Source organism: Pyxicephalus adspersus, chromosome 6 (assembly GCF_032062135.1).
Source record: "Pyxicephalus adspersus chromosome 6, UCB_Pads_2.0, whole genome shotgun sequence".
In the NCBI taxonomy this organism is placed as follows: Eukaryota; Metazoa; Chordata; class Amphibia; order Anura; family Pyxicephalidae; genus Pyxicephalus; species Pyxicephalus adspersus.
Window position 1 is genome coordinate 55,585,795 of NC_092863.1, and position 22,508 is coordinate 55,608,302.

General features: G+C 38.5%; 1 protein-coding gene across 1 annotated transcript; it reads left to right on the forward strand.

Annotated features, from left to right (window-relative positions):
• The first annotated feature begins 17 nt into the window (after positions 1-17).
• On the forward strand, positions 18-20,870 carry ANAPC7 (anaphase promoting complex subunit 7). Its single transcript, XM_072415887.1, has 11 exons — positions 18-173; positions 2,818-3,004; positions 5,292-5,411; positions 5,503-5,614; positions 9,705-9,858; positions 9,988-10,130; positions 12,809-12,926; positions 14,979-15,175; positions 16,908-17,132; positions 17,568-17,718; positions 19,416-20,870. Exons 1-11 carry the CDS (start codon positions 73-75, stop codon positions 19,603-19,605), a joined length of 1,698 nt encoding a protein of 565 aa, XP_072271988.1. The 5' UTR covers positions 18-72; the 3' UTR covers positions 19,606-20,870.
• The last annotated feature ends 1,638 nt before the right edge of the window (positions 20,871-22,508 follow it).

A 22,508-nucleotide genomic window follows, 5' to 3' on the forward strand; every position in this document is an offset into this window, starting at 1 on the left:
TAATGCAAGTAGTGGGACTGGGCGGAGTGTTGCGCCATCTGCTGGAGACCGGGGAGCCTGCCGTGTAACAAGATGAGTGTCATAGATCATGTACGGGACATGGCGGCGGCCGGCCTGCACTCTAATGTCCGCCTATTGAGCAGTCTGCTGCTGACCATGAGCAACAACAACCCGTGAGTGATACACATTCATCCATCAATGGGGCTGAGTAATGGAAGTGTGTGCCAGGGGGTGAGAATGACACCCTACAAATTTCCGGGGGAGAGGGGAGACTGTCTCTTCTATAGCAGTGCCAACCATTGCCATGGCATCTGTAGGAGGAGCAGGTGGCTCAGTGTTATATTTCCATCAAATAAAATAAACATTTGTCCCCTAATCCATCAACCAAAATCCTCCCAAATGTTGTATCCAACACCTCCACCTCTTAGAGTGTAAGCTCTTCTGCACAGGGCCCTCCCCTCCTCCTGTACCTGTCATCTGCAACCCCTGTGTAATGTACAGCGCTGCCTAATATGTTGGTGCTATATGTAATTAAGCAGATGAAAGCGCAGCTCGGACAGGTGTGTAGGGATATGCTCAGATTGGTGGTGATGTTACGGTGCAGTTACCGCTTCCTCATACCTGTGGGTCATATACCCTCTACCCATGGCTGCCCAATACAGAATGAATGGGTGGCAGTAGGATGTTCAGTGTCTCTCACTGCTATCAGATGCTGGATCTTTATAGCCTGGCACTGTCTTGTGGGTGATCGAGCAGCTTCCAAGGTGCCAGCCTCTGGGAGCTGTGCAGGTTCCCTTGGTGCCCTATAGAAACACGGGTGTGGGGGTATTATAGTCACATTCAGCTGGATTGGTCTGTAATGTTGGCTATGTTTTCTACTCATCCCAATGGTTTTATTATCCTACCCTAACATAGTCGCCCAGCAGTCACATTACTCCAGCCAGCATGGATTGTGTGCAGGGTGATGATGTTTGACCTGAGAACATAATGGGAGATATGACCCTTTGTAACATATAATAATAACATAATCCAGCCATGCCCAATCCACATCACCCACCACGTATTCTGCAGCAGGTTTGAGTAAGGTTACCGAGTTACTCATGTAGTCTATAAATGCCTGGGGGATTTTTAGGACCCTTCTGGATGAAGGATGAAATGTCTTCAGTATTACAGAACAATTTTAATTGATCGTTACTACTGCTAGCTATACAATTGCTTGTGAATTATATGTGAACCTTTAGACACTGGTATACTTGGTGCTATGGCCCTGGGTTTGGTCTCGGTATCAAGGTTACATTTGTCTTGTTCTGTAATGCTGATCAAGTTTTGTTACTCAACCAAGTAGCCTCCTCATGTTAAATAAACGTGTGAAACATTCAGCCGCAGGTAAGACCATTGCCGTTATCCAGTCACCATAACTAACATTTATTATGTTAGTTATGGTGACGGTATTTATTCCAGTGGTCGCCAACCAGTGGTCCGTTTTGGTGGTCCACAGAAAAATTCGAACTTTATTTGCAATTTTTATGCTTTATTATTAATAAAACAAAAATAATATTCTAATACATTCTCATATTCTGAATGACAATTTTCACCTTTATATTGTACTAAATTCACAAAATGTACTAGAGATGGAAAAACAAGGAAGGCACAGCGTGACGTCAGTTTGGCCTTAATTTGTTTGAGGGAACGGTTGCTGAGCTGTACGCTTCAGTATTGTTTCCACCATTCCAACAGTCACCCCGCTCCGCAAATACCGATTCTCATCCGATTGTTTTATTTTATTTGTTTATTTCTCAGATGCTCTTTTAGGTAAGTATGACCCTAACTGTGTATTTTCTTTAACTGTTATATTTAATGGCATCAAATAGTTTGACTTTGATAACTATCATTTCTTGTTTGGTCTTAGATTTGAATGAAATAAACTCATAATGAGTGAAAAAAGAAAAACTAATATTTAGCATTTCTTTATTAATACCAAAGATAATGCAACTAATGATAATAGTAACAATAGTAATACTTCACTTAGGCTAGGTACACACGTGCAATAATTATCGTTTGAAAACTAACAACGGATATTCCTGATTATTTTGAACGATCAAATTCTGCACAATTCTGTACATGCTGTAACCATACAAATGTTCAAAAATAATCCACCAATAATGTACACACACTAGATATGGTTGTTTGAACGATGCAGGAAGTGACATGTACAGGAGAAAGTGTATCACAGAACAATCCACCATCACTGAACGACTGTACACAAAATGGATTACAAACGATCGTAGCCCAATTAGATCCCCTGGGATGGTTGTTCGTTTCCAGCGAGATTTCTCATTCGTTGGCGTCATTGACTAGTCGTTGTACACTTCTTTTGTTAACAAATATTGAGCAATCTTTCGTGGATTGTTTGTTTCCAACGACAATTGTTGCATGTGTGTACACAACCTTAACCGCGAGCTGATCAATGAATCAGAACCTCCACAGTCCTTGTCAGGCACCATTAGAAAGATCATTATTTTACAAATGTATTTATCTATAAAAAATCATATTAATAGTCCGTATGATTTAAAATTATGAATTTAGTGGTCTGTGAGGTCTAAAAGTTTGGTGACCACTGCTTTATTTCACAAGTTTGCAGTATTAATTTGTATTTAGTTTTGCTGTGGGCAGCAGTTGACTTTTCATAGACTAAGTTTACTAATCTGACAAATATATGACAATTGGACAAATTATCAGTCTGAAGAGTTGGATTTGTGGTCAATGCTTTTTGCAGAAATGCTTTAATTACTTTTGTTTTCCTAATGTCTTTTCCAGGGAAATGTTTTCACCATCACAGAAGTACCAGTTATTGGTATACCATGCAGATTCTCTCTTCCATGACAAGGAGTATCGCAATGCTGTCAGTAAATACACCATGGCACTACAGCAGAAAAAAGCCTTAACCAAGACATCTAAAGTGAGGCCATCCACAGGAAATGCTGGGGCCACGCCACAAAATCAGGTGCAGTAGCTGCTCTCCTCATAAAAACATTTACCCATTTAATTAGAATCCATAATACCAGGTCATTTTCTTCCCTACTCAAACTTTGTAAATTACTTTGTCTACTTGTTGGTCCTGTTTCACTGCCAGTCATTCCTAACAGAGGACCGAAAATGCTCTACTGATAAAAATAGTAAAATGTCTGGTTTGTTGGTGGTATTCTCCTCTGTCCCCTATTTGTGACACTCATCTTCATCCCCAGTTGTACCCACAACTCTTTTCCTGCATGTCTGAAGTCTTCAAGGCATTCAGGTGAGTTGTGCTTAGGGTTGGAGACGAGGGAAAATGCCACCAACATTTGACCAGCAAATCCAGAAGTCTCCTGTCTGGCATTATCGATCCCATATTGAAAGTGTGATCAGATGGCATGTGGACTGTGACATATGTAACTGTAACTGATCTGGCATGTTCACTGCTTTCCTTCCAGAACACATTCACATGCCTGTTAATACATGAATTTATAGCCCTGCTTTGCATACTTTGGAAATTACATACATACATAGTCGCCCCGTAGAACTGATCACCCTCTCTATAGACAGTTGATAAGTTTGATACAAGCTTGTTTCTAGCTAAGATTAATAATGGGTCAGGGAATAACTTTCTCTGTCCTGCACTTACATTTTTGCAAGAAAGTAAAGAAAGTGTTCTGGTATTTTTTGTTGCAGCATGTTTCAGGTACAGTATTCACCCCCAATTTTGTTTTAACTGTAGGTGCAGCCCCTGGATTGTGATGCAACTTTTCAGTAACCACCTAAAAACAGTAGGGTGGTAACTGAAAAGTGTCAGGTGGTGCACCCAGCTAAAAGGGGCTGGGGAGAACACTGAGGTAGCATGTAACACTTGCCAGGCAATTAATTACACTTTCTTACTCCTGCTAATATCTAATAAGCCAATCATGTAAAGCAGTACAATACATGATATGATACAGATACAAGTTGGCAGCTTTAGGTTATTTTCAAATCATACAGAATAGGGAAAACATTGGTTTTTGACTGCAACATGCTGGCTTGTGCCAGATTGCTGGTTTGAGTATTTCTGTATCTGCCAAACTCCTGAGATTTTTTACATACAATTCTCCTTGTAGAATGGTGTGCACAAACAAAAGATACTGAGTAAAGCTACCTACACACGTCAAATTTTTCTCGCCCGATAATTGGCTCAGGGTGGATATCGGGCGAGAATCTGGCATGTGTACAGCCTGTGTCGTTAATCGACTGTGGATCTGTCCTGGCGGATCCACGGACGATGAACGACGAGTGATCCTAATGCAAGGGAAGAGGGAGAGTGCGCAGCAGGGTACCCCTCTGTTTCTCTCCCCCTCCCCTCTCCTGAACGGTGCTGTATGTATGCTGTTCATGCTTCGTGCGGTTCTTATGGTTGGAAAGGATTGTGAAAGATCCTTTCCAACGTTAAGAATTGCACGTGTGTACGGGGCTTAAGTGGCAGTTCTTCAGACAGATGTGCCATGCTGATGAGAGGTCAGATAATAGCAAGGCTGGCTGACAGGCTACAGTAACTCAATAACTGCTGTACAATTGTGGGGTGTAGAAAAGTGTCTCGCAATGCATCCGTGTTGAATTTCACCCCTCACCAAAACTGGACAGATAAAGACGGGCAAAATTTGTCTAAAATTAGTTACATAAACATGACATTGGATTTCTAGTTCTTTGGTGGACTTCCTAGTCTCTTCTTCAGAAAACTGGAACATGGTAGAATGAAACGCGTAAATATGCGGCTGACAAATATGTAGAAATATATATTCACTTTTCCATCAGCCTTGTAACCATGCACACTCTTCACCCTATGGGCCTACATGGTGTTTGTCTGCAAACTTCCCTTCTGTATACTTGGGGAGCAACCACCAGACAACATTAGTGTGTCCTTGGTTTACCCTGGTTACTGGCTGAAAGCAGTGTTTACACAGAACCTCAGATGCATCTGGTTAGGAAGAACTACATTCGCCAAATGTAATTTGAAGGACGAAGCTATCCACTTGTGACAGCTCAGTTCTGTATTTGAGGAATCTGATCGAATGCGATATGAGGGCAGGCGGCAGTAGCAACACACACCAAATTAGTCCACGACCCACAGTTTAAGAAACGCTGATCTAAATATTTACTTGTACATTTTGGAACATAAATGTATCAAAAGATGACCATTCATTTTGGATATATAAAATATATTGTGAAAAATGTAAAAAATTTTGTGAAGTTCATCATATCTGTTTCTTTTTTTTTTCTCCCCCCAGAGTCTCCCATCAGAAATTGAAGTAAAATATAAAATGGCTGAGTGTTACACAATGCTTAAGCAGGATAAAGATGCTGTTGCCATATTAGATGGAATTCCTTCTCGTCAAAGAACACCAAAAGTAAATGTGTTCTAAAACATTTTATTTATTTATTTATTTATTTATTTTACCTTGTGCATAACAATGTATTTCTCCTATTACTCCCACCTAGATTAACATGATGTTGGCTAATTTGTACAAGAAGGCTGGCCAGGAACGCTCTGCAGTGACCAGCTATAAAGAGGTGTTGAGGCAGTGCCCGCTGGCACTTGATGCAATACTAGGTAATGTGCCACCGACACACTTGCAACTGTTTTCTGTATACATTTTAAAATCATTCAGAGGTATTTTGTAAACAATTGGTCAGATATTTCCAGTAATGTGTTTTATGTTTTATTTTGGTTAAAAATGACTCCCAAAGCAAGCATTAAGGGCAAAAAGGTAAAGAAAGACAAGTTAAAGCTGTGGCTCTCCTGTGCTTTGTTAGAGCTCATTCTCACAAAATTATCGTGTTTGTAACCCCTTTTAGCTTAGGGGCTGTGTTAGTTTGTTATTAGGAGGCAAAGGATGGGTTTAGTATGAAGAGGGTTTATATTTTATTTTTCACATCTCTTCCACTAAGTCATTGTGATTTTAAAGCAATAGTCCTAAAGTGGGCCTCAGACCTCACAGAAAATCAGTTTATCCAGGTAATAGTAAGGCCATTAGTAGTTGGTCATGGTCACCTGGACTTGTGTGATATTGAAGAGGTTTTTCAGCTCTTCCCAGTAGCTTTTTTTAGTTCTAATAAGCATTTATTGGGTATGGAGTAAGAATACATTTTATTTGTTAGCAAATGGTTTCACTCCTGGACAGATCCACCAAGCCAGGTTTGCTGGATCACCCAGCTTCACTGATGCTCTCCAGGCCCATGGAAAGAAGTAACCAGAACGAGCATACAGGGCATAGTAATAAAGTGTAAAACTAACCTATATACTGACTGTCCAAAGAAAATAAGACCTTTGGTCTTTTTTTACCACTTCCTAAAATTCTGTGAAGTATACAAATTTACTGGTACTTGGCAAAGGTCCTGACTGGTAGACTCTTCAGACCTGGTGATAATTGTGTATCTTAGATATTGTAGTTCAAGTTGTGTTTATGAAAATGTATTTCCCTACTTCTTTTCTAATCCTAGAACATTTAGTGGTGGTTGAGGGGGTTATGTATTAGGGGGAACATTTTAGAAGTTGGTTCATTCAGGTGAAGCGTTTGAGTAGCCTTGCTCAGGAAGCTGTACCAAAAAAGAAAGACAGGTGAAGAGCAAGAGACTACTTCTCTCTCTGCAGCTGATCATTTGTTTAATATTGTCTTACCATGCCTAGTTCTGCCCTGTGGCTCTTTGTGGAGGTGGCACATCTCAGTGGGGACAGACTTTTTCCTCCATCAAGGAATACCGTGAGCATCACATAGAGAGAAATGATCTTACTGTCAAAGAAAGTAGAGTATTTAGGCCTTATACTGCAAATATACAGGTATAAGGCTTTTACTAGGCATACCTGGATTTGCCCTTCTTTTTATGAAGGGGAAAAATTCTGGAAAAAAGGCTCATTTTTCTTTTAGGGTATACTTCTGGCACAGCACGGTGGCTTAGAGTTTAGCACGCTAGCCTTTGTAGTGCTAGGTCCCAGGTTCGAATCTCAGCCAGGACTATGCATGGAGTTTGCAGGTTCTCCCCATGTTTGCATGGGTTTCCTTCGATTGCTCCGGTTTTCTCCCACATCCCAAAACCATGCAGTTAGGTTAATTGGCTTCCCCCAAAACTGACCTTAGACTGTATTAAAGACATATACCTCTGGTAGGGACATTAGATGTGAGCTCCTTTGAGGGACAGCTATGGACTTTGTAAAGTGCTGGGTAATGTCAGCGCTATATAAATACTGTGTAATAATAATAAATGTTAGGGACAGCTTTAGGTGTATACCAGTTCTAAGCACTGAGGGCACTGCAGTAAAATCTGTTAACACTGGGAACTAATCTACTTTGTCCACATTGCTAAAGCTCACTTTTATTCAACAGATGTACCTTTGCTACTTGCTTACATTGCTTTTCAGACTAAAATTTGGGCATTTAGATATAGTGCAGCACTGTGATGCTGTGCACAGTGATGACAGATTTCACCAGCAGGTGGCAGTGTAGATGACATCCAACCGCACACAGCTCTCCATCATGCTCATACCAGTGAAGCTGGAAAATGGAAGGTTTCCTAAAATGTTTCCCAATCCTTTCTTTCCTTCACCTAATTATTCTGCAGTTAACTCTTCTTGTGCCTTAGTGGCCACACCAACTTAGTTCATTGTTTTGTTTGAAGAAGTCATGGTTGGTATAATTTAGATTACAAACGCCTTAACTACTGTCTCAACTACATGGGGACTGAGGAATTTTGTTTGGGAATATGGCTTGGTCTTAGGCTATAAAATGTAAATTAATAGACACACCCCCTCATCTAAAATTGGTGATCTGCAAATATATTATTTGTTTGTTCTTTTGCATAAACATATATAATATGGAACCATATATATATTATTTTTTCCATGTTTCCATTATGTCCTTGTAATCCAGAATTTTGTACACTAATGTGATTAAAGTTTGCACCTTTTAAAGGTTAAAATGATTTCTATGTGGCTTGTTCTTTACATCTGAAACACTCTTTAAAGCATCATTTCCTTTTAGTAATTGAATGCCAGTCACTGAAATATTTTTGTCTGCATGAGTTCCAAGCTGAAAAGGAAATATGTTTTGAGTCTTCTTTGCAATTAAAGTTGTGTAGAAGCTGTGCAGTATTGAAAGGACTTTTGCTTGATTGCATTGGAAATGAAATTGCCCTGCAGAGATGCACGGTTTATTAATTGATCTCGGGGTATGCTGGGAAGCATAAATTTAGAAAGCCGCTTGAACGAGCCAGCTACTTGAGTAGTGTATTGAACATCGAGCATTGGTAAATATATGTGTCACCAGACATAATCTGAGCGCACAGAGACCTAATCCTTGCACTTAAAGCAGATTTAAACTCATTGGTGGTAGGATCCAGGACCTGTCATCACTGCAGGGATGAGCACTGCCGCCGCTGGCACATGCACTGTGTAGTTTACTGCTGATATGAAAAGCCACCAGGAGCCAGGGAGTTAGTTATTTGACAAAAGGGACATTGCATGTCTCCTGGTGTGTTATTTTTTTCCCAGGTTATGTCCACTTTAAGTGAGTTCACATTATGTAGTGAGTTCCATAAATATCTCATTGCCTGATACTTTTGAAAATAATGTGATGGTGTGGATGCCATTTTTAATTAAATATTCAATTATGCTTGTATACTTTTCTATATATATTATATATATATATATATATATATATACACCTTGTTTTTATACCCTCCCCTTTTTTTCCATTTAATAATGCACTGTTTTTGTGAGTTCTTTCTTTAAAATAAATTATGATATTGAAAAAAAAATCACATTTGAGGCCGCTGCTTTATACATTCAGGTTTAAGGACAGCCTATCAGTTAAAGGTTTTCTGCTTAATAAAAAAAGAGCGCAGTGGGATGCTGCTCACTAGTTATCCCCCTCTCCATAGTGCAAGACGGCACTGTTCATGTATCGTTCATGTATCGTTCATGTATCTTTCATTGCATTTTTTTTTTTTTTTTTTGTTCTTACTAAAATTTCTTCTTAATAAAACAAATGCAGCCATTTTTGTTCTGGGTTGTAAAAATCTTTAGTAAAAAAATGCAAAGTAGTCCACCCAAAGAATATATAATAGTTTAAACTCTATAGAGAAAGGGTGGTGCCGAGCCTTGACTATATAAACAAATATAGTACAAACATATGAGAAGAAAGGAAGAAAAGAGGAAGGAAGGCTCTTTTTAGGCTCCAATGTAATACCTTAACCAATTTAAAATAAAAAATACACTTTATTAAATTCAAGATATTGAATAAATAGGTCAACATTTAGGAAGAAGAGATGTTGTAGTGCGTTTTATTGCCAACCCATTTCGCCCACAAAGGGCTTCATCAGGGTTTTTTTTTTTTTGAATAAACATGTAAACATTGTAAATATCTTTTAAAGCAGAATTCCTGCTAAATCCTAAAAAAAAATAACATAAGCAGCTTTTCACAGAACTATTTAGATTAGTTTTCTGCTGCCAGATTCAGATCTGATGGCTAGCATTATTCAGCTTCCTTTCTGTGAGCCCGGCTTGTTCTGGATCTGCCCCAGCTGGTGACTGGACAGTGAAAGGAGTATCGGACAAGTGATAAGCTCATCTCCCGGCCACTTTCTCCTCCTATCAGTACGTTTCTTGTCAGCACATAAACTGATTGGCTTCCCTTTTCTCTTACAAGGTTTATTGTCTCTGTCTGTGAAGGGGGCAGAAGTGGCATCCATGACCCTGAATGTTATTCAGAGTATTCCTAACTTGGATTGGCTGTCTGCCTGGATCAAGGCATATGCATTTGTACACACTGGGGATAACACACGAGCAATTAATACTATATGGTAAGAGGACCACAAATCCACTTTATCCTATAATGTATTTCTAAACAGATACATATTTTGAAGTCTGTTAAATGGCATTAATTTTTGTATCAAGCTTTGTCCCTTTACATCGTACTATTGTTTTTCTAGTTCTTTAGAAAAGAAGTCTTTGCTCAGAGACAATGTGGATCTACTAGGAAGCTTGGCAGATCTCTACTTTCGAGTGGGTGATAATAAGAATGCCATTCTAAAATTTGAGCAGGCTCAGATGCTGGATCCTTATCTGATTAAAGGTAAATATATTTTTGATACTTTTTTTATGAAGGTATGATAAATGTTAAAACTTTTATAAATAAACTTTTTGAAAAATGAGCAGAGATGTTGTTTTAGGAACCCAGTAAGGAGCACCCTGTTGGTGAGTAACTGACCTGAGTTTAGTAAATGGTTGGAACTATTAGTTGTTTTGTTTGTTTTATACTATGGACTTTGTACAATAATGTGTGTTGTCTTGCTGAATAAAAGTTTCGGGACCGCTTGCTCGAAAAATTCTGTAAATCCCTGTCTCATACATATTATAAACTTGTGTATATATAATATAACTAAAGTTCCACTTTTAAAATTTACAATCAGGCAGGGTTTAATTGCAGAAAGTCCATTCTGCTTTAAAACATACCTGATCACTCCCTTAAAGTCGAATTAAATTGGACACCACCATCTTCCTTCTCTTCCTTTTCTGGGCAATCACCGGTCATCTTGGTTGGCTATACTAGGATGACATAACTCCTGCACAAGCTTGCAGGATTTCAATCATCCCAGCACACACAAGGAAAGCCATGCTGGTCTTTCCTGGTAACCATAGCTGAATCATAAATCATTAGTAGCAGACATGCATGTGTAGTTTTGTGCATAATTGTTTGCCATCCTGTAATATTTGAACACACAAAGATAAATGATCAGCGTGTGTGTGTGTGTGTGTGTTTTTTTTTTTTTATACTAAGCACTTAATCTTCTCATAAAGCTACCCCTAATGTTGGGGTGAAGGTACAATGCTGCTTTTCCCTGCAGCCTCGGTTTTCTTTTTTTTTTTTTCCCCCCAAGAAGTCTAATTCAGCCTTTTTACCATAAAAGTCTGCTCTGCTTGGAGGAAAGATGATCAGCTTTTCCCTTGACAGAATGTTGGAGATTTCCTGTTATCTGCTGTACTGGGAATGTGCCATGCTTTGTGGCGTTTCCAGGGAGCTGTTGTCCTGGCATAGTTTCACTTTGAATAGCTGGCCTCAACAGACGGATTCTAGTTCTGGGAAAATTATCTGTGATCCATTTGTTTTGGTGTAGTAGCTAGTAAAGCTGCTCATTCCATTCCACACCTAAAATGTGGCTTAAATGGGCAACCAAGATTTGTTTGTTTTTTTTCTCCTACCTAATGTTTTTTTTTTTTTTTTTAATTTTTTTTTTTTTTTAATGGTAATTCTTAGAAATCTTATATTTCATCAACCTGATTGGTCAATCTATTTTGTCATCTTTCTGTCCCTGTGTGGCAGTGCTGTTCCTTCCCATTGTATTTAGACAGCTGTGATTCATTCTGTAATGTAGCCATAATTTACCTGCTAAATAATTGCACCGTGCATATATTACGTTTTTATACCCCCTTTTTTATGTAAATTTTTTTTAGTGAAGTTTTTAACATATACAAGTACACAACAAAACAGGATCGCAAATAAAGCATATATTAAACAATAAGAAAGGTAGGTGCAAAATACAAAATGATGTCAAAACATGAAAACAAACATCATGAAATACATACAAAACCACAGGAACAAAACAAGATTACAAATACACCTGTGTTTTTCTAACCCTTCGTATCGATTATATCAATACACAATCAGTATTTGTCTAGCATCAAGTAAAACAAATGAGCATTCCTAAATAAACGCCTTTGCAAAAATCAAATTTAAAAAAAAAAAAGCGATTTCCAATGTACCGAGATGAGGCATCTGCCCGCCGTAAGAATTTTCATTTCATTAGTTAAAAAAAAAAAACATTTTTTATATACTTTATTAAAGCTCAGTTTTTTCACAGGCTGAACTAGAAACATATCATCCTTTATCCCTAATACATGGGGGATCAGGAGATTTGAAGTTTAAAGAAGATAATTATTTCAGATTAGTTTTCAGGAAGTAACCTAGACATTTATTTTTTTGGCAAAATCAACAGGTATTTTCTGTACAGTGCTTGCTAAAAATGCTCTTGCTATGTAAAATAAAACTAAAAGGGGTGGTAAGCTCTAATATATTAGATTTTGTTTTTTGGGTTTGGATATGCTTTAAGAAAATACTCACTTAATAAAAGATGATGTTTGGATTCTAAATACTTACTTAATTTGCATTAGGTTTACCATCTGACCTACTGGGGTAATGGGTGGCTAAGGGACTGAAGACATGAAATGCCTCACAGTTTTTTGTTGTGGCCAAAAGCCAGACCGAAAGATAGATTTCCCCAATATCTATGTGAAGCATGAACCTTGTTGGTGAGAAACACAAAGGCCAGCAACGTTTTGCAGATCAGATTGGCTTGAAATTTAACTGTATCCAGAAGATTAGGAAAGCTGCTACAGGCAGTGCCTGAACTTCATTTCTGGAACAGTTTGTCCCCCTTCTCTCCAGTGGAAATCGTTTGATGTTTGTCATTGGTAACTCCTCTGCCCCTGGCCAAAAGGTAAAAGGATGTCTCCCTCACTACTACCAAGGACACGTTCTACAACACAAAGCTAACAGACGCTGTAACCTTTCCTTGCAATATAGTGCATTGTATAGCACTGATGGTTGGGATTTTCATGCACCATTTAGAAGTAATCTCACAAATACAAAATAACTTCACAATAATAATAATATAGTGTAATTCTTGGGATTTTGAAAACCATTTTAAACCCTTTCAATTTAGGAATAACTCTTGTCCCTTTCTTTTCTCTTAGGAATGGATATTTATGGCTATCTGCTTGCTCGAGAAGGGCGGCTGGAGGATGTGGAGAATCTTGGCTGCCGATTGTTTAACATATCTGATCAGCATGCTGAGCCGTGGGTGGTGTCCGGGTAAGTACAATATGCATTCTGTAGTCCGAATAAGTAGTGTTCAGATACAAAGCACTCCACTAGAGACTCCTGGCATTGTATGAAATCTGTAGATTAAAAAACAGAATTCAAATTGCTTGGTTATTGGTGCAGGTGACACATATGTATACCTTTTTAGAATGTCACTTGGGCATTTATATGTTTCCTAGAACATTAGATGGCTCTCATGTGAGCACTGTGTTGCACTATAACACAAATGCATTAAAGTGTGCAGCCAATCATCGAATTGCTACTGCATTGCTATGCGTCTCATGAATTGTAGTAAAATATGCATTTTATCATGCATTAGTACAACACACATGTAAATGTAGCTTCTGTGTTTGACTTAATTACTAATGTGCAAGGGTTTTAGCTAGTGTTCCTCCAAGTGTTATCTCAGAACACTCAAATCCTTACCTCTCCTGGCGGCCACACAATGGAAGTTCATTGTGTGTGGCTAGCGTGTAAGAGAAAATACTTGTTAGTGTGGTAGGTTTTGATGAATGAGTGTCTGAAACATACCTTTCAGCATTTTTAGCCACACATGTAAATCACAATGGAATGTGTCAAGGAAGATGTTGGTTATCCAGGAACAGGAAGGGATGTGTGAAGATTGTGGAAGCACCCTTTTGCAATTTATATATTCCAGTCCAGTGGTGCAATAAACTGTGCTGTGCATCATAGGCAAAAAATCCTTTCCCCCAAAAAAAGCCTTCATGATCTTAATAGTTAGCAGCATCGATTTCTGGCCTTTCCAATTGTGCGCCTACCTCTTTGTCCAGTACTCCCCTCAAAGTCTTTAACAGGTGTTAATTCTTGCATCTACACAACTAAAAGTGTACATTGTAAATAGGTTATTGAGGAAGAGATGTTTGTTATATGTTAGGTCCCACCCTGGTTTAGGGATGTTTTGCTTCATTTTAATGGCCTGTTTACACTTCATGCAAACCAGCTGTCCATTCTGTCCAAAACCTGTCAACGTTCTTTAAAAAAAAAAAAAAAAAAAAAGACTGTTTTCCTTAACCTACATAGTCTCTCAGTAATCTTAGTATGACCAGAGATCGCCCTCCTGTATTGGGCCATCCTTTGTTTTTGTCTCCTTGACAGTTCCTTCCAACATCTGCTTTGATACATTCTGTGGAGATTGATTTATTGAGTTACCTGTGTGGCTATAAATTTTGGAGTATATTATTGACTCTCACTTAAGCCAAAGAAGCTGCTTGGATGAGAATGAGATCAGTTGAATGTAACGAATACTTGTGATACACATTCTCATATTTTTCTTTCTACTATATTCTGAGCTGTGATAAATTCTACTGATATTCTTCAATGAAAAGACTTAGAAAGTGGAGGAAACACATTTTAATGATTCCTGTACATGAGATCATCTTGATGCAAATGGGTTTTAATTAATGTGAGTGTATTTGTGAAATCTTTTTATGCTTGTCATTAAAACAGTAACTGAAAATAATAATGTTATGTGGATTTTTCAAAAATGCAATGAAACTGTTTGTCATTTAGTCAGACCCAGATCTTACATTTTATCTTCATAGCTGTGTATTCTATTGGTTTAAAGCCCACTGGGGGTCAGCCTCTTTTTTTCCTTTAGGTGCTCCTATGTTGTATGTTTTATTCATTTATGTATTATTTTTTTCCCAATACCCCCCCGATGTGATGATGTCTTCACCACTCTCTGGATCTGTATAAATAAAGGGCGCTCTGGTGAGACCCTCCTGGAAATCAGGACCACAACACCCTGCATTTATAGCATGTTCTTAGTCTTCCAGGTTGAACACAATGTTCATCATTCAACTGGAAAAATAAAGGACAAAGCAATGTGAGAAGTCCTCTAGGGGACATTTCATGATAAATTCTGAATATTGCCAGGGTTTTTTTCCTGGAGGTTTGTTTTAATTTAATTTTAATGTAAAAGAACAATTGCCCAGAGTTGGGTTTTATTGTCAACACAACTTTGCTTAGTAGTAATTTAATGTATTTTAATTTCTTCATCCTCCATTTCTTTTTTTATTTCAGGTGTCACAGCTTTTACACTAAGCGACACTCAAGAGCTTTGTATCTGGGTGCTAAAGCAATACAGCTGAACAGTAATAGTGTTCAGGCTCTGTTACTGAAGGGGGCAGCACTGAGGAACATGGGCAGAGTGCAAGAGGCGATCATTCATTTCCGAGAGGCAATCAGATTGGCTCCCTGTCGGCTGGACTGCTGTGAAGGTGTGTAAAGTGTAGAGATTCGCCCCATTTTCTGATAAGGCTTAAAAACAATTCAAAGTAGCTTTATGAATGTGTTGTGGTAAAGCTCCGCAGTTTCTGAGTGTTGTGTTTTTTTTCCCAATTAAATGTATAAGGGAAGTATAGGAGATCCTTCAGGGCTAATTTACATTAGCGATAACATATTTGAGCCCTTTGTTATAGTAGCTATTGAAAAATGACTATAAGTTTAAAAGAGAAAAAAATTGTAAACCCTATTGCTTTGCAATCAATCCATACCACTGCATTGTAACTGGGCCACTTAGTGTACATAAAAACTGATGTTGAGGATTCTATTGGATTTGGAAGCACTGTGAAGTTGAAATGCAGTTCAACTGGTTTGTTTTAACTCCATTTAATAGATGCCTACTACATCTTTGCTGTGTGTTTAACAAAATCTTATTATTTTTATTATTACACAGTATGTATATAGCGCCATCATATTACGCAGCTCTGTACAAAGTCAATAGTCGTGGCACTAACTGTCCCTCAAAGGGACGTACAATCTATTGTCCCTACCTTACTCATATTTCTTTAATACAGTCTAAGGTCAATTTTGAGGGGAAGCCAATTAACCTAACTGCATGTTTTTGGGATGTGGGAGGAAACCAGAGTACCTGGAGGAAACCCACGGGGAGAACCTGCAAACTCCATGCAGATATTGTCCTGGCCGAGATACGTACCTGGGATCTTATAAATATATGTTTTAGAGATATTATACTGTTTCTTTTCCTTTTGACTTGATGAACTTTTTCTGAATAAAAGGGCTATAGGAAAGGTTCTTCAGGGAAACCTGGACCACTGGTCCAAACACTATATCTAAAAACAGAGCTGCATGCCCTGCCATCCTTTGATGGGTCCTGAACATTGCATCATGGTGGAGGTCACACGTTCCCTCGTATCCAGAAAACTTTGATAACCATTCCATCAGAGAGTATAGTAAAGGAAATATAAGTGGATTGGGCATATAGTCTTTAAAAAGATTGTCATTTTACCCTGGATGAGTCAGTCCCTTAGAGAGCTGATCACCAGTAAAAATAATCTAATCCTGTATCTAAAGTTTTGTATTCAGAAAGTGTATGTTGTGATTTCCACTCCCGTTTGCACATCCAATGTTTCACATTGCTAGCTAGAGGCTGGCTGCCAACCTCAATACTGACAGGGAAGCCTATTGTATAGCAAGATATCCCTCATCATCAAAAATGTATTTGGTTCTATGCCCTTTGGTTTTGTTTACTGAACACTAATATTTGCTAACTGTTAACCTGTAATGGCGATATAGTTCTTGTGGCTGGCACTGGCACTGGCCCTAGCAGTTTAAACTGGGATTAATCCTAATTCTCAGTGCAGGGTTTTCAGTTTGTCTCCTTAACTTGTGTGCACCGGTAGTTAGATATTTTTGTTTTAGCAGACTGATATACATAAATGTAATTATCCTTAGCAGTGCTTTCTCCAAGTATAGCTGTGTTTGGAGCCCTTCATTGCCGGTACTGTTCTGTATGCACAGAAAGTGCACAGTGATTGCTCAGTAATGGCTGCACACTTCTTTTCTGCCTGGGTGAGCAGTACTGTATAATTTGTGCAAGCTCTCTGAACCATGGGCTCTAATACCAGCAGCTGGCGCATCTGCCCAAATCGATTTGCATGAATTCTCCCTTTTAAATGCTGGCTTTTTTTTTTTTTTTTCATTCATCAGGCCTCATTGAATGTTATCTGGCATCCAACAGTGTGCGGGAAGCAATGGTCATGGCCAACAATGTCTACAAAACCTTAGGAGCAAATGCCCAGACACTAACTCTGCTGGCAACAGTATGTTTGGAAGATCCGGTAACTCAGGAAAAGGCCAAAACTCTCCTGGACAAAGCCCTCTTACAAAGACCAGATTATATCAAAGCCGTGGTGAAGAAAGCAGAGCTGCTTAGTAAGTCGTTTTTTCTTCCACAGCCCCAATCATGAGCAGAATGTTTGATCACAATAGAGACATATTGGATTCTGTCCAACATATTAGAATGGACAGCCAAAATTCTTTTTTTAACATTTAATATTTTTTTTAGGATTTAAAAAGAAAATATACATATGCAATACAAAACTATAAGGGAACAGTAACAGTAAAGTAGTCACACAAGCATGCAGAGTTAAATATTATATTAGTCGTAATACATTTGCCTCAGTGCAGCCCTGTGATGCAAATTGACTTCCTGTAACAAGGATAGGTTCTCTTACAATAAAAAGGTAAGCACCTCTGTATTTGTAGTTACAACTTGCGATGAATGAAACTTGTGTAACAAAATAACCCTTGTAACTGTAATGATTGTTCCATCCACCATGATACAGATCAGTGATTCTTTACTTACAGGTCGAGAACAGAAGTATGAAGAAGGTATAGCTCTGCTGAGAAGTACGCTTGCAAATCAAAGTGACTGTGTCTTACATCGAATGTTAGGAGACTTCCTTGTGGCTGTAAATGAGTTTCAGGAGGCCATGGATCAGTACAGCATCGCTTTAAGGTATCAGTCAATGCTGAATAATTACATTACTATCAAGATTTGTGTACTTAAGAAAACTCCAGGGCAGTCATACATTTCATCTATATGCATGTATTCGATTATAAATATTACGTTTATAGCTAGTAAATGGGAAAGAATCTTGTCTCTGACAACCCCCTGCTTTAAGTTCCCGAAAACATGGCAGCCATTACTCAGAGCTTTGTAAGCCAAACCGTCCCTAACCTATTTCCTGTGCCCTAAGCCGTTGTGAATAGATTTGCTACATTCAAACTAAGGCATTTTCCATTTCCCAGTCAGAACAAACACTGCATGATGCCAATTTGCACAATGAGCTGGCAGGTATTTACAGTCCAATACCTTTCTGCTCAGGGTGTGCCGTTAAAGTAAACCTTTATTTAGATAAATACAGAAAACGTTTTCCATACAAATGAAAAATACTAATTTATTGGCTGTTCTTCTCAGCCAGAACAAGTGGAAAGACCTTACATTGAAGCAAAAGGGTCAGCATGACAGCCAGGCAATTTACAATAAAGGAAATATATCATGAGAGAAAATAAAGGGGTTACTCTTGATTATCTCTTTCTAAATATTGTTACTTGCCTGGCTGTCATTCTGATCTCCTGGCTTCATTAACCTCCCTGGCGGTATTCCTAAGTTTGGTTTGGGGATAATTTTCAGTACCAAAAGCGGCATTGTAAAGAAATTACCTGGGCTGACAAGCCCGTTGCGTCCTCCGCCGATGCCTGCCTGGCATCCGTGTCCCCTGGCTTCGTGTGCCCGGCGTAATCAATGGGACGTGTGAGCGTGCTGGGGCGGTGCGCTCGGGGTCATGTCTGGTGGGAAATGTAAACAGAATGCACCGCTTTCACATTCAAGAATACTAACATAATCATACCGCCAGGGAGTTTAATCACCGACTCCCTACCTGTAGCATTGAAGTGAAAAACAGAAAAGAAATTTGCATTTTCATTTGCACTAAAACTTCTTTTTTACAGCCACAAACTAGCTACTAATGCTATCTTGTGGTCTAATATCATGTTTGGGATAAGTATTACCAAAAAAAGTGCCTATCCTTGTAAAACAAAAAATTCCCTTTTCTCTGTTTTTACACATTGGACCACAAAATGTTATGTTCGTGATATGAAATTAAAATCGGCTTTTAATTGCGTGAGAATGTTCATGAAGATGTAGAATTTTTATGGGAGTCAGGAACTGACTAGTAGAAGGTATATTGGGCAGTGAGGATAATTTAATTCCTGTTTGTTGAGCTGTTTTGTTTTGTTTTTTTACACCTGATGCTGAATTGCAGCATCCTGCAGCAAAACATGGAGCGCTGTGCTCCAATGTGCGTTACAGAGCGCTCTGCAGCAAGCAACTGACACATCTCCTGTCAGGCATCCACTCCGTCCCTGCAGCATGATTTGTATCTGCATTGAATATATTTACAGGATGCCATTGTATCTAGATGCCCGCGTGTTCATAGTAAAATCAGAAAGTAGAAGTGATTTGTGACAGAAAGGTATTCCTTTGTAACCGAGCTGATGGATTAAAACTCTGTCTCAATTCACAGACCAGAGGGGAACAAATAAGGGCAGTTTATTGTTGGGAAGTACATACTCTAAGAACATTTTGCTGAGATTTCCCTTAAAGGGTATTTGAACACCATGTAATTCATACTTACTTTGGTTTATTTTCAGCTTGGACCCAAATGACCAGAAATCCCTGGAAGGGATGCAGAAGATGGAGAAAGAGGAGAGTCCAACAGATGCTACACAAGAGGAAGACGTGGATGACATGGAAGGAAGTGGAGAAGAAGGTGACTTGGAAGGCAGTGATAGTGAAGCAGCACAGTGGGCAGATCAAGAACAATGGTTTGGGATGCAGTGACCTGATGGTTGCAAAACACGTGACCCTCAAACAATTTTTTTTTATGTTGCTTTTTTTGAGAAGTTCTTCAGCTGTGGAATTACTCACTGCTTTTCCATTTTCTGATTGCCTGTCCTTTGCCATATCTGCCCTAATTGAAGATTTTGGGGCCTCGTCTTTAGATAGCCTTCATTTACTGAACGTCTGACTTACACAGTATCTAGCTGTGTCTGGTAAATAAAAACCTTTATTCAGAAATGCTGTCATTGCTGGCTAGTTGTTAGGCTGGCATGTTTCATTGGCTTTACCACCTCCTGGGATATTGGCTTGCAACAACTATTCAGTTTGAAAGTATTTACTTTCAGAATCTGATCTATCAGTGAGTATTCTTTTCCAGGTCAATCCAGTGATGGATCAATCATATTTTTCTGAAGAAGGTTAGCGCAGAAAGCTTTTTCCTTTAGAACAGGTTTCCTATACATATGATGGCATCTAAACCATAATTTCAAACCAAATTAATGTTCACTTTTTTTAACGAAAAACATAGCAAGGTCAAAATCTAACATTAAGGATTCCCGCTGTTCTAATACTTCCTTCTAAGCTGGTCCTATGACAATTACTTTCTGTAACAGTATTCTTAGGATTATCATACATGGGCATGGAGGTTTAGGATCTTCACACTTGCTGACTTTGAACAAAGCTTACCACGCAGCGCATGCACTCTGTGTTTCCACAGAACAAATAAGCATTCCTGGCCCAGTGATTTGGGAGCCTGCACTAATCTCTATTACCTATCCTAAAGAGGTTCAATTGGCCCTCAGACTGCTGATGACTGCTGCCATAAGGTCCACACAGAAGAGCAAATCTTTAGATCCCTGGGTCCCTATTTCTCCAACAGCCAGGCCCATGATGAAAAAAAAAAACCAAAATGTGTGGCTACCCCACGGCCGGGAGTTAATTCTCCCCCATTGTCTAAAATCATGTCTTAATATTCGCTCCCTATTTGAATTTATGTCTAGTATTTCTTTTGGAGTTCTTTAAATCCATGATATTTTATGTGCATTTTAATATACAAAAAAAAAATATATAAATGTGTATGTTGTCTTTAAAATCAAAGTTGTTGGCATGTCAGACCTCCATTGTATAAATGTTGTCACATAGGTAATCAAGCTTGGATAGGATTTAAAAGAACAAAAAGTGTCAGATTGTATACAATGTATACTGAATTTAGTCTTACGCTGGAGTGCTTTTCTGGTAAATAAACATTTTTAAGTGGTGTTTGCTAACTTGTTTTTGTTTAGTCTGATTTACTTGAGACAGAAGGTAGTTTTAATTAATCTGCAGTGTCTCTTTTGTCAAAAAAAATTAAAGCCCTGGCTCCTGGTGGCTTCTTGTTTTACCTCTACACGCATGCACTGTGTAGTGCAGATCTCGAGTCTGTGCACGGTGATCGTTCACTCGGTCAGCCCCGGCAACAATGCAACGCCTATACACACACACCTCCACAACTGGAATGTATTTTTTTGGGGGTTTTTTGGGTCTTTAACAATTCTTGGCATATGTTTTGACCTTTTGTACATAATGGGTGGGAAATGTATTCATATGCCTTTGGATTAAAATTTAGAGTACTCTTAGTGTCCCATATGCTTCAGGACACAGAATGCTGAATTTTAACCAATTGTGGACACAGAGAGAAAAAAAAGAAAAAAAAAAACTCAATCCCCCACTCCTCTTAAAGTACACAGGGCAGCTGTAGTATGCTCAGTCCTTCAACAATTATATAGTTTCCGACTTCACATTTGATGGCAATTCCCATCTGCCAAAATGACAGCCAGGACATTCTCCATAAAGACAGCTGTTGTAGAAACTGCTGCTCTCTAAAATTGTTATTTGGACGCACAGTTTATAAACCGTGTTCAGACATATAACATTGATATTTTGTGCCTAGTCTGTTTGGTTCTGCAGAATAAAATAACCTTCAATCTTTTGATGATGTCAAACAAGGAAAATTGACAAAGTCACTACTTAAATTGAAAGTTTGCCCTAATCAGCCCTAGCTAACTACAACTTATCTTCTTTAAATAATATTTTCCTGATGTAAACTTGTAAACTTTTTTTTTTATATTTTTTTTTATAACTAATACTGAATAAAATGGAAAAAAACAAAACAATGCATGCTTGTTACAATGGTATTTTTAGTATTGTTACCATGTATTTTTTTAATATCCTAAAAAATCCATTTTTGCTAGACAATATAACCAAAACCTTGTTTGACCCGAAAAATATAATAATTGTATTTCATCTTAAGTAAGGTAATTTGTAATGTCAGTGTAGAGTGCATTTTGAGCAGCTGTCTGCTCTTGATTCCTAATTGGACTTCTTTCTCTGCTGATAACGTAGGCTTGCTTACTAATTTCAAGCTTCATTGTAATTGTTTAAAGATGGTAATAAATGGGCAGATATTTCCCAAATGACAATGAGCAGGAGACATCTGCCTATCTTATATGGAGCCAGGACAAATAGCTGCTTTTTTCTGTGGCTCGCCTGATAAGAACAAGAAGCAGCAGCTTCTGACAAGTATAGCCCTAAAACTTTACCAGCATTAAAGCTGTGTTCTGACCCAGTTTATGTGCATTTTAATCAGAAGATCAGAATTTCTGGCGGGTAACTCCTGTTTTCAGTATGAATTTGGTAATGCCTATATCGTGTTTCCCTGATTTTAGGACATCCCCATTAAGTAAGCCACCGATTTTAAAAAAAAATAATTGAAATAAGACACTCACCCGTTTATAAGACAGCTCCAGATATCTGATCCTGCGTGTGTATCTTTTTATGCTGGCTGCAGCATGTGTGTCTCTGATGCTGGCTGCAGGGCGTGTCTATTCCTGAGCCAAACTGAAAGTAAAAAGCCTGCACACGATTCT